We start from the raw sequence: 14075 nt of genomic DNA on the forward strand, positions 1-14075 counted from the left end.
TCTCCCAAACTGATCGCAGCTAGGCACAAACGCGCCTGGGTACCAAACAAGCCTATAGACCCACGCCCAAGGATCTCATTATCAGGTTGGAACAACACACAGTTCAGGGATACTAGTATTTGACTTTTGCCAACTAATATCCCAATCGCTCAACCACAGTAGCCATTGTCCAAGAGGCTAAGCGCACAAACTTGCAGACCAACAGTAACCACTTGCAAGGGAAAATAATCACGTTACAGCCAGGCACTTTGACGCCAAATTTTGATAAGGAAACCTAGTGATTGCAAATGAAATATAATATATTCTCCAAGGAATTAATGTCTTCCAAGCTACAGAAACCACAGAAATGAAAGACCACAAATTCTCGGATAATTCAGAACTAATCCCACATTACCTAAGCATGGAAACACAAGGTAACACCAGTAAACTCAATCCTCAAGCCACAGTAAGCACAGTACGAGGAAACACCAATTTCAGACTTTCAGATCAAACCCTTATACCTAAGCAAGGGAATTGAAATCACCATCTCAAAAACACCCACAAAGACAAATAAAATCAAATAGACAATGCCTTTCTCTCACAAATGAGCTCATATTTATAACACAATTGGGTACTTAGCTTCCTCACTATTTTCACTTAAGAAGCTTCATCTTTTCTTCACTCTTTTCACTTAAGAAGCTTCATCTTCTCTTCACTCTTTTCACTTAAGAAGCTTCATCTTCACCATTCCATTTTATAACAATAAATAGCTTTAAGTGCCTTTATAACAATGAAGCCTCAAAAATTAATTAATAGATATGAACCCAACAATAAATAGCTCCATCCAATGCAAATGATGACCAACTGCCCTGCCTAATATGGCAACTACCCCAAATAGTCTTACTAAAAATAGCAAGTCCACAACTAAGACCCTCAAATCCCATTGTCAGTTCACAAGGGTCGTGATGATGAACTGACCAAACCAATTGCAGGAACGTGCTAAAAATGGGGACATTATAGGATGAGGCAAATTGTTTATGAATTGACACAAAGTCTAGATTTCTCTTTTTTGTTTCTTGTATCTCTCTTCCATCTTTTTTTATCCTTTCTTTAAAAGCCTCAATGAAATCATCAAAGTCCTCTATTATTTCTTCATGGGACATATCGAAATCATCCAGAGTGTTTTGATCTTTTGGTCTTATCGAATGTAGGAGCTTGATCTTTTGGTCTTATCGAATGTAGGAGCTGCAATTTACAAAATCCTATATCTTGATTCTTTGTTGATATCCTTAATGAAGCTTTTCACTTTCCCATTTTCCTCAGATCGTTTGACTCGTTCCAAAATTTCTTGTTATTCACCTACCAAGTCACCCTTTTCTTAACTTTTCTAAGTCCATTGCTTTGAACACTCTAGAATAGGAACTCATTCAATGGGACATGGTACTCATCTAGAGTGATATGATCTTTGGTCTTATTGACTATAGAAGTTCTAATTTGCAAAATTGTAGATCTCGATTTGTTTGGTGTGGAGCCTGATCAATCTCCAAGTGGGAGATTGTTGATAGTGGCAACTGATCATGTAGTGGTGTTGATGTTGTAGCGACTGCTCATGTAGTTGCCGAAGGTTCGGGGCTGCCGCCCCTCACCTCTGGTTGGTGCGCAATGCCGAAAATGTTTGTGCTTTTTTCAGGAAAAGAAAACCGACATTGTAAAAACCCTAAAATGGTTGATTTTAGAGGTTGTCCTAAAACAATGTTATAAATGGCTGAGATGCATAATGCATTGTAATATAGGTGTACGTTTTTGTTGCATAATAGAAAGGTTGAAGGCTGTGTAGGTAGATGTAGCCCAAGTTTTGGGATGAACCACGTTAAATCTATGTGTTATCTGTGTTCATTCTGTATTCTTCTTTTATTTCTACATATAACTGTTTATTCTTATATTGTTCTGGATCTGTCAAACCCTGACATAATTCTCCTCTAACAACCTTCATGAACCTTCTCGCTATCTCCTTTCCTTGGATTGGTTGACTCAGTCCAAAATTTCTTGCATTTCACTTGCTGAGTCAACATCCTTTTCTTGACTTTTCTAAATCCGTTGCTTTAAACACCGCTCTAATCTCCCTAGATCATCAATTGTTCTTTCCCTTGGATTGCTCGAAAGTTAATTTCTTCTTTGCCTCTTAGACTATCCAATGTTACCTCAAGAGCTGCAACCTCTAAGGTTGGGATCTCTATCACTATTGTAGGAACTTCTTCCTCTATCAGATTAGACTCAGCTTCCATCATTTCTCGCTCCAAGATTGCAGCGAGACTTTCATCTATAGCCATATCTTGATCTTTATTTTTTCCTTGAGCATATTTCTCATAGGCATGTATACTCAATCTATCCTATATCGGCCTTGCCAAATTTTCTTCTTGCTCAAATCTCCTTATGCTTGCCTCCATTTCTTGTCTTTCAAAAAATTATATCTCTTGAACACTTGGAGTGCGACTTGGTGAAGAGGGAACATTTCCAAACCTCTACTTCTTTTGTTGAGGTTCCAAAAAAATTTATCTACTCCTTGGTTGCCTTTCTTGAGCTTCCTTTCCCTTTCATGTGTTCTATACTTTGTGACGAAGTGTCCCCTTCTTCAAACTTCCTTTGGATATTTGCCTTGGTCATTCATCCCTAAGTGGTTGATGACCAATCAATAAATATGTGAATCCATTTTCTAGCACAACTAGTTTGTTTAGTTTACATTCAATCCACCACTTTGTAAAATCTAAGATGGACTTAGATAACATGTTAAGGCCTGCGACTTCTTTCCTTTGCTATTCACATGGATGAACTGCCTTTTCCAGATTGAATACCTTTTGCACTACAGTTGGGTCTTCCTCCATCTAGTCAGGCACTTGGAATAGATTACATGATCAAATCATATTTAGAGGCAATCTTGAATGCATTCTCTTTCTAATTTTGTTCTCATCTGCAACATTTGCCCAAAAATCCTCGAGGTGAACTTTATGTTGATACTTTGATCCTGCTACTAATTTGATCTTGTTCTATTTCCGAATTGAATCCATTTTTCATTATATTTGGATTTTCCTCCATCTGATCAGGCACATGGGATAGGTTGCATGACTAACCATATTTAGAGGCAATCTTGAATGCATTCCTTTTCTAATTTCATTCTCATCTGCAGGATTTGCCCAAAATATTCTCAAGGTGAACTTTATGTAGGTACTTCAATCCTGCTACTAATTTGATCTTGTTCTAGGGATCAATATAAGAACTTTTTGGATAAAGTGGCAAATGGAAGAAGTGGAGTTCGTCTAATGATCTCTCTGTTGCCTTTAGATACAAACATATATCAATTTTTCCTTCTATGGAAATTGGGAAATGCAATCCTAGCTACTTCTTCCCTTTTTGAATCTTGTCATAAACAGTAAGTTGTCAAGTGGGCTCTAATAGGACCAACTTATCTATTGGGTACCTTGGAAGCTTGTATGGCTCCAAAGAAAATCTTTGAATTTGGATGTGTAGGCTTGTATTTTCACCATGATAAAAATGCTAAGAACCTATTGTGAAAATCCAATTTTTAAATTGTGCACTTAGGGTTTCTATGTTTTTTGTTGCAGATTTTTCGCTAGAAAAACCCTAGTTTCACATCTGTATGCTTGTTTTCATGTTTTACCCTTTTGATTTTTTGAATCAACGTTCTAAAAGTTTCGCACTATGAAAGAAGTTTGCAATTCTAAGTGGTGACCCTACGACCAAGGCTTATCTCTGTATCGCTACTTTGTTAAGCCTTTAGCATTTTTAAGGTGTAACTCAATCAATATGGCAATATTCGCAAGGTCTCCACGGTTATTGTTAAAGGCAGGACCAAAACAGACAGTAAAGAAGGTAAGATCTACAACTTGCGTTGTCTCACAAGCTTGTAGGCTTTGCTTTGAGATACAACACGATGGCGCCACATGTCCCACTCAGTGTTGGAGGGTTTTAAGTGATGGTTTACGCACGAGGATTTTCTACAGCCAGGATTTGACCTTTAACAAATCATGGCCGCCCATCAACTCATCAAAAAATTAGACAATCAACAACTCCAAATGAATTTCAAGCTAATTTCGGCAACAGTCGACTTGTATTCACATATTCCCCAGAAAGAGGACGTGGCATACTTGACGTAACATCTACTGCGGCATTGGCATCTTTTACAATGTTACACACAATTTGATCAACAAAGATCGAATAACCCTAACCTTATTTCGGGCCCAAATGTTCAAGGACAACAAGTTTTAGAGAAAGTCTCCAAAATAATGACAACTGTCCACAATCAAATCCATTTCAGGCTAAATCTTAAAAGGATAAAAACTTACATGGAATGTCTGCAAAAAGAAGACACATGCCATACATGAGACAAATGAGCAACCACCACGTGGCATGCACTACGAGACTGACAACTGACGTAGACCAATCAACAACTGACATGTGGATGCCCGAGATCCAATGAGATCGTGACACTTGGCATGAAGTTCGAGGCCTGGCACGGATTTTGAGGCAGGAGACGTAGCAGTGGAGTACACGTATCGCGACGTGGCAATGTCACGATGACATGGCAAGGTACTAACTAGGATAGCAATCATGTGACACATGTCCAATGGGCCACCCAAAGCTAAGATAAAATCATTACAGTCGTCAAATCAAAGGTTAGTCTTTGGTCCTTGTTATGTCGTTATAGAAAGTTGCAAGATTTTAAAGTATAGCGACATAACAAGGAGTTGATGCGTCCCAAATTCTATAACCATTACATCAAGGATGTTGATAAGACGGAAGGTTTCCAAATGTCACAACATGATTGGTTTGACTACCATGTCAAGGGAGAAAATGTGAGTCAACAAATAAAATAGATCAAGTCCGTCAGAATTTTGCAAATCAATGGTCATTTTTCAAATTTTGATACGAAACATGCATACATGCTCACTGTAAAGCATTTATGAAAATAGAAGGCCTCTACTACGAATTCATGTAGAAAAAGTAATGGAAAATTGACATCTTATTTTGAAAAGGAATTGTTGAAGAGCCAGAATACAATGCCAACAGAAGCCAAGTTCTATACCAAGCCAAATCACAAATTATTGGAGCAAGGAGCTGAAGAATTCAATCCCAATAAGTAATTTTCATTCCCCTCGAAGAATTTTGATAATTGTCTTTGTTTTTTCACAATGCCTCCGAAAAAGGGTTTTTTCGGGCAAAGAGATTACCAGCACAAAAATATCCATGATGATTTCTTAGAGCAATTGAATGAGTCAACCAATGACGCAACACAAATGAGGAAATTAAATCATGTTACTCCAAGGTTGAAAGTGGCAAAGGGTTTATATGGCAGAGATGTTTTGATATAGTTGATAAAGAAAATAATGACTATTATGCTGAAAAAACATATGATCAAGTGATTAGCTTTTTAAAATTTGATGCAAAAAAGGAGTTACTAAAAAAAGATTGGGTCATGCATTTCCAGACGTCAGAACAAAAGTTTCACTTTCTTTCCTTCATTGTTTATAAAGAGACATGAGATATAGACATTAACAGTCTGGGATGATGACATTTTGGCCATGTTGAATGATAAAATAAGCAAGATAATAAGTAATGATGACAATGCTTTATTTATAGATGTTGTATCAAACTTGACAGAGGCCAGAAGATTCTATAAAAAAATTATCTCTAAGGAAAAACATCTTAAGATTGGATGGAGAGACATTGCTAGCAAAGAGAAAGAAATCATCAATTATGACTAGCCTGATGATTCAATGTATGGCAAATGGGTGGCCAAAAATGTTTCAACAACAGAATCTTCACAGATGGCAGCAAAAGACAAAGTACAAGACAAATCAACGGCTATTGAAGAACTAAAGTTTGTTGACAAAGGTATTCAAACGACTGATGAGAAAGCACGAGAAGTGAGTTCACAACTGTCTCAGGAAACTGAAGTCAAGTTAGCAAAGATGGACGAGACAAGCCCTCAACCAACACAAGAAGTTAAAGACATAATACTAGAGGTGGTCGACGAAAAAGATAATCAGTTGCCTACTGCAGATACTAAAGAATCAAATAAAAGCATAATAGAAGAAGAAAAGGTGGCCCCACAACCTCAAGAAGAGCAGAAAGATGAAGACCAATCATCAAATATTGTGGAGGAGCAAAAAACAGAAAAAATTGAACAAGCCCCACAACAAAGCAGCAAATGAAGGAACTATTTTGTTATGAAGCAAAAATGCCACAAGTCTTTTTAGTTTCCTCGTGCAATGAAGAAAATGACATTTTTGTCTTGTATGTAAATCTTTTGTTTTGGATAGTTGTCCTTTTCCTCTAGACTTGAAGCTTGATGCAACTCATGCTTTATAAATGAGTTCCCAAGGCCAGAGGAGGGGATCTGAGATTCATTTGGCTAAACTAAGTTTTTTTCATGTTTTGAGTCGGTCCATGCATCCTATGTAATTTTGTTCCAAAGTTTGAATGGAAAAAGTTAACAATTGCTAGTCTAATTGAGTTGTTTATATGATAGGGATTGTCAATGCATTGTATACATTTCAAAGAAGTTAATACAAAATGCAGAAAGTTGGTTGTTCATCCTAGATCTTGTCTCTTCTTTTATCTCCATTTTGTTTTCTGAGATTTAATGGCAAAGTTTATTAAATTTCAGTTCTAATTCATTTTGAATTATATTTCAATTTACTTTTGCTCATAATCTAATGGGTTATGTAAATGCTTAATGTAAATTGGAAGAATTTTATTGTTTTCATTGAAGATTTTGATAAGTATGAGATCTGGTAATGAATATTGATAGTCTTCTCACAAGGTGTTAAGATAGATCCAAAAGTAAATGTCTAATCCCTGTGACTCTATAGCCCAATAGACAAGGCACTAGTCATCCTTTGAAGTTAATCTAGTTTGGAATATCTTATATGGTGAAAAAATTCATATAAATCAATCATTTTAATATTTTGTTGTTGAAGTTTTGAAATGTTAGCCTGTACTTGATTCATGGAATTCTAGGGTTTGATAAAATAGCTATTTGTCATCTCTTTTACTGCCCCAAAGTTAGAAGAATTAGGGCTAAATCATCTATTATTTTGGGATTCATGTTGAGTTTCGAGTTCTAAAGAAATTAAGAATGAATTCCTAGGTATACCCGCCTGAATTTTGCAGAGTTCAAAGTGGAGAAGACATCAGAGTCTTGTTAATTGGTCCTTTTATTTTGCTTCTCAAAATGCCCATTATGGTCTCTAGCTAATTCCTAGGTTTTCAGATCTTGTAAGAGGTGGTTAAAATTCTTTCAATCTAGTAGCCAACAAAACGGCAACTCTGTTGGGGGCTGCTCTTATTGGTTTATTTTAATAGACAAACCTTGAGAATCTACAAAATTCCAATACAAAAGGAAGTACATGACATGGGTCCTATCCAAATAGTGTCTTGTCTGTGTGACAGAGTCTTCTTTTCCCAAAGTGCATCGTGACAGAAGTTCTTTTGTCAAATCTATGATCAAGTATTTTATTCTTGTGTTATTTTCTAACTTCGAGCCATATTAAAAGTTTTTCACCTCAGTGAGTAGCGACTCGGTCAAAGGTTTAGCAGCTAGAGCTATATATTTTAAGTGTTGTTTAAAATGGCAGAAAGAAGGAAAAACACGAGCATACACAAAGGCGAATCCAAAAATCCCGTTGTATACAGAATTACCACGAGGTGGTAGGAAAAACCAACCCAAGAAGAAAGCAAATCCTAACCACACATGGAAACCTCGTGATAACACCTCAGCCCATTCTCAATATCATCATGTGGTAGATAGAGAATCCTCATCCTTATTCTAAATTTGAGAATACCAGAATTTTAGGTGGAATGTTCAATACCCCATTACCAGAAGAAAGGATCTTCTAAGATAAAACCGTCTCTTCTGTAAGAGATACCACTTTCAAACCCAATTTGTCTAAAGAAGTAAACCATAGGTGGGGGTATAAGAACACCTTGAATGTTGGGCAAAACATAGAGCAAGTTCCATATATTGAGAGGAATCTTATAGATCTAAATGATCTTGTAGATCCAAAGACCACCTCTACAGACCCTGATGAATTGTTGTCAAAAATTGAAACACTCAAGAAGAAGGTTGTTGAGGAAGATGCCAAACACATTCGTTTGGAAAAAGAAAAGGAAGTAATCACCATGAATGCTCTCATAGAGAGAGAAAGCTTGCTTAGAAGAATGGAAGCACTCTGAAAGAGCAAAATAGGAAGTTGGAAGAAAAATCCTCCATTCTGCATTCAGACATCTTTGGAAATGTGGGAGAGATAAGGTCAAGAATCCAAGGTCAGGAACACCTTCTAAAAGAGAAGGACCTGTCATTTCCCAAATCCAACCCTATAAACCTATAGAAGAAGACATAATAGATCTTACCATTAAGAACCCTAATAAAGGAAAAGGAAAAGGATGAGGGGATACAAATTAATGAGTCTCCTATTCCTCCAAAAAATATTGTTATTTCCAAAATTGATTTAGAATTGGACAGAGCAAAAAAGGAGAGGGAAGATCTTGTAAAGGAGCTAGAGAAAGTAGAAAATCAGGTCAAAGTTGCAGAGACAAGGAGAAAGATTCATTTCCTTAAAACCACCTCTGGCCTAGCATCTTGGCCAAATCAGACTGTACAAGCTATACCTTCTGTTCCAACTTGTGGACTTGTACTATATAGCTAAAGTTCTTCCCAATCAATACCAGCTTCCTCGTCCACTACTACTGGTCAGTTAGCTGCATCTCAATAGGTCAAAATTCCCATGCAAACCCCAAGAGCTAGATCTAGTAATTCAAATGTTTTAGGTTTTCAAAAGAGACCTATTTACATGGAAAGATACAAACAAATGACCTTTGTAGGTATACCTAGCTTTCCCCATCCTATCTCCAATGATTTGAGAGATAAGGTCACTAAATTCTCAGGAAACAATGTCATAACTGGTGAAGAGCATCTCAGAAAGTTCACTGATATGTTAAATGATTATGAAGTGGAGCATGAGGATTGTTGTTCTGAAATTGTTTGTGCATTCACTCACTGAAGATGCAAGAGACTGGTTCAGAAATTTGCCTGATGATAGTATCGGTTCCTAGAATGATCTAGAAAAGCTTTTCAAGGAGCAATATGGGGACATTACCAATGCAAGCTTCATGTTAAATGAGTTCAATAATATTAAGAAAAATCAGAATGAATCCACATTTGATTTTAATGTGAGATTCCAAAAAGGAATGTATAAATTATTTCAAGTTATGAGACTAGGTGATAATGTGTGTCTCACTACCTATTTCAATGACTTTAATAGCAAAATGGCTTACATTATGAGAGATAAAGATCCCCGGACATTAATGGATGCTTTTAAGATAGCTATCAACATTGAGAACAATAGAAGAGCATCTGGTAAGCTTGGGAGGAGAGATGATCCTAAATTGTTTAACCCTAGGGGAAATAGGAAGGAAGGTGATAAGCCTATTACAACCAAGAAGCCTTAGGATGACAAAATGGATCAGGTCTTAAATCTACTTAAGAATTTGAATCCTCCACCAAACCATGCCAATAAGCCTAATAGTGCTGAAAAGCCACAATTCAACAAGAATTATAATAGGCAAACCAGACTGCAGAACTATCCATATAATACACAATGGAAGGATGGTAAACCCATTCCTAACTGTACCCAAGGCACAAAGAACAAGAACACACCAGATCCATTGCAGAGGAATTCTGTAAATATGATGGAGGAGATGCCCTTATGTATTATTTGCCAATCCCCTCATTCTCCTGACTACTGTGTTGTTGCTCAATCATTTTCCAAACATCAGCAAACACAACCTGAAGAAGGGGATGAAGAAAAGAGCCATGATGATTGGCATGTAACATGATTAATTTGTGTGCCAGTGGTGAAGAATCTGATCGAGAAGATTCTGAAATTTATGTTAGTAATCAGAGAAATATGTAATAGTTACATCATCAGCAAGATTTCTCAGATGATGAAGATAAGATGTGCAACATGATATCAGATGTTGAACATATGAATTTGAGAAAGCCATCCAAAGAAGAAATTGACAGAATAACTGCTGAGATGGTGGCTCAAGTTCACAGCACATATAATTTAAGAAATAGGACAGTGAACAATGTTGTTGGGAAGGCAGCAGGTGTTTTCATTAAAGACATAACCCATAAGATGAATGATGACCATAAAGAAGAGAATCAAGTGGTTGTCAAAGTCAAGGGCAGTAAGGCCAAGAAATGGGAACCTAAGAAGGTGCAGAGGCAGTCAAGATAAACACAGAAAAAAAATAAGTCAAATCTTGATGCTGTCAGACAAGTGGAGGAGCTTGTTGTTCAAGTACAAGCAACAAAAGGTAATCTATGCAAACCTCTTGTTTATGATCATGTTGACATGATTGCCATGTTATCACAGATTGCTGTCAAAGTTCTCTTATCTGAAATGTTTAGGATAGAGGAACATAACTGCCAAATGTGTACGTTGATGGTCTTTGTATCCAAATATCCTCCAGTTGAACTAGTTCATATCAAGGCCGCCAAGGCTTGTAGCTCCATTTTCCGCCCAATTTGAAATGATTTTCAATTCAGGGTAGAATCCTCCTCATTCTTTACCAATTGTCCTCTAGTTTTGCCTGTTCCTCAAGGGTCGGTCATTTCTCCTTCCTGCTGGGTTACAATTGGGTTACAACAGGACACCATCTTTCAAAAGAAATGAGTCCCCACTTTTCACTGTTTCCTTATTGATCTCCCTTGAACATACTCCTCAAATAAACTCTTCTCGCATTAATATCTTCCAATATGAGGGAGAGTAACAGCTCTTCATCATGTCTACCCTTAACAATGGTCACAAACTATCATAGCTACCACCCTTCAAGAGAGTCATAATCCTTCATCATTTCTGCGCTTTGAGAGAGTTGCAACCTTTCACAATTACTAACCTTTCATCATTTCTACTTCATTTTCTATCTCATGTTTGAGTGTCACAACTTTTTTCATTTCATGCCTTTTGACATTTACTAAACTTCACTAAAATTTAATTATCTTTTATATTTTACTTTTATTATTATTGTTTATTATAAAATCTTATTTCAAAAAAGACACATTACACACAATCCCCATTCCAGTCCACGTACCCCAATATGAGTGTGCCCATAACCATATCTTGGGAACTACAAGTGTTACCAAAAAGGTACATTGATAACTAATAGGAAACAAAGTTCAGCCTTGCATAGCAAATATCTGATTATTTCATTTTGCTTTTCCATCTTACACATTATTACCTTGTTTAAAAACTTTGCATTTAACATACAAAGAGAAGTGGGAATATTTGATAGGCAGACATTTGAGGGAAAATTTAGGAATTCCTCTGAAGAAGTAAAGTTATATGCATGTTTAAACTGTGCACACGCGCTTGGTCCAATATGCCATGAGCTATCAGTACAAACTAATAAATTTTTGTAAACAAGAAAACATTCACTAGAAAACTTCATCCAGACAGAATTCCTTGTATCATTCTACAGTTTTCAAGTGTACAAAATATATCTTTTGAACATATGGTTGCACCCTACAGACAACTACAATCAAAAAATTTACATTCTACGAGAAAAGTACTAGAAATGCATGAGGATACTGGTTTACATATAGAAAAAGAAGAGCTATAACACAATAAAGAACAGATCAAAATCCTTCATTTTTCTCAATGAACATTGAAAAGTGTATTCTCATAGTTAGATGTGTATGGTTTTCATATAGCAAAAGAAAGACTATATCACAATAAGAAACATACTAAAAACCTTCATTTTTCAAAAGAAAGTGTGTTCTCATCATTACAATGTTATTGCCTATCTCAGACATATTTTACCATTCCAGAATATAATGGAAAGCTACAGGACCTAAAATAATAGCTCCAGGTGATTCGTTTCAGTTTATCACTTACAGAGGCCAGACGGCATTCTACAACTCTATTGTTGTAGTTAGTTGCAGCAGTTACTGCTTTCTGTGATTCTGCAAGAGAATTGGCAATGACAAATGTTCCACCATCAGGTAACTGCACATCACTTGCTTTGATTGGATTAAAATCTATCAATTCAGCAAACCCTGGCTTTGCCATCACTGAAATTGCCTGTTGAACATAACAAATATAGAAAGATTCCATTGAGTTAGTATAAGGAACTGCTGTCATATTAAATGTCATCACAAAATACAATCTACATGTATGGAAATGTTTCTGTGCCTACACATTGCTCATAAAAGAAAATTGCTTGTTAGTCAATATCAGAATTGTCATGACTAACTTGACTATAGAATTTCAAGCCCTAGTGCCACAAACTTCTAAAGAATAGTAGTAGTACCACTGCTGCACAGCACCCACTAGTTCTGATGTAGGCAAAGCATCTTATGGTGGCCCAACCAAATACGAAAAAACAACATGAGATTAAAAATTCATAGACCAGGAAACACAAATTGACAGAACTTCAATTTTAAGGATTTTGCCACACATTTTGTTGGTCTAAAGAAGCTATTTTTTGAAAAAAAGTATACATTCCAAGAGCTTAAAATAAAAAGGTAAACAAGACAAGATAGTTTAATGAGTTGCTTAAATTTCAATTTTACAATTTCGAAACAAATGGAACAGACTGCAGAAAAATGGAAACTACTAAACATATAAATATAGAGGTGGGTAAAAGTTCAACATTCCATTATAGTTGATATATTTCAGCTTGATGACTTAGAAAACAATTTAAAATACAATCTTCAGCAAGAAGTTGCAGTGAGGAAAATGTGAGGAAGAGAAAAGGTACTGGATCAAAATCACAGAGAATCTCACCTGGTCCATGCCTCCAGATTGAGTTCCAATGTGACGTTCACATTCACACGTGAACTGTGCAACTTCTTGCTGAATCACATGTAAAACACAGAGGAAGAATACGGTGAATGATAGTAAATTAAGATGCTAAGGCAACGACGAAATAAACCATACAGAGGTTCTAGAATTGTCATAGAATCTCTTGGAATTTTATCAGCATTTATCAAAAACACAAAAGACACAAATAAATGAAAAGAAACAAAAGCTCCAAATTACTGAATTTAGAAACAATAAGAAATTTGCTAATATTAAAAGCAACAAATAATTTGCTTAAATTCTAATTAACTTAATTCTGGAAATAGAAGACAATCAACCATCGACCATATTATGCAGTTTCTGTTAACCCATTTCCACAATTTGGAAATCTCCTTCTTCCTATAGGCTGCTTGGTCTTGTGGATATTATTAAAATCTTTCATTTCAATGTTACAGAGACCATGGTATTATTGCACTTGAATCTTACATAATTTACCAAACTGGCATCATTGACCTCTCCATGATTTAAAATACTAATCCTTGACACCCAAAAATGGGAAAGGTGCAGAAAAGAGATCATTTTTATATTGACAGTCAAATTTACTCGGACTTTCACCTTAGTGATAATACCAGAAACATAAATAAATCCAATCAAAAGAAAATGAAAATTCAATCTCCGTGATGTGATGAAGACATGACTTTACATAATAATTTGTAAAGAACTGAAAAAGGATATATGCCTACTTTTAATTACTAACTTGCCCACTCTTGAAGCTTCAACTATGATGTAATCAAAACAAAGCCATTTATTACATTAATACAATTTAAAATCCTTAAGAAATCAATTAGCTCTATCAATTATTAAATAGGGTAACAATTTTATGACGTCAAGACTCAAAACTCATAATTGTCATATGCCTATTTAATCCTTCTTAATTTCCAAATCTTTGATTAAAATGTGTAAAAGCAAAATGTTCTTACTGTTGTAGTATTGACTTTGGCAACTGTAACCACTAGTTCTTGCTAGAGAGGATTAAGATTCATGTATTGTCAGTTTCTTCAAAAATCACACAACAGAGAGACTTGATTTAGTTCAATCTACAACAATCACTTTATCAGGTGCAAAAATGTATATTATAGAGTTCTCTTTTCTCATTCTTGACTCTTCTGTATCTTTAAGGATATTGAATTTTATCTTTCTTGATTATACAAC

The 14075-nt window shown here is 35.8% G+C and overlaps 1 protein-coding gene across 1 annotated transcript in view; it reads right to left on the reverse strand.

Annotated features, from left to right (window-relative positions):
* The window catches only part of GALK (Mevalonate/galactokinase family protein), a 135022-nt gene that overhangs the window by 113370 nt on the left and 7577 nt on the right, over positions 1–14075 (reverse strand). Inside the window, exons 6-7 of the mRNA XM_089788565.1 lie at positions 12849–12917; positions 11958–12143 (exon numbers count right to left, since the gene is read on the reverse strand). Coding sequence (XP_089644691.1) covers positions 11958–12143; positions 12849–12917 — 255 coding nt within the window. The remainder of the gene's footprint in view (positions 1–11957; positions 12144–12848; positions 12918–14075) is intronic.

The sequence above is a fragment of the Cupressus sempervirens genome, chromosome 6, assembly GCF_028749045.1.
Source record: "Cupressus sempervirens isolate cs-2001-9-10 chromosome 6, ASM2874904v1, whole genome shotgun sequence".
NCBI lineage: Eukaryota > Viridiplantae > Streptophyta > Pinopsida > Cupressales > Cupressaceae > Cupressus > Cupressus sempervirens.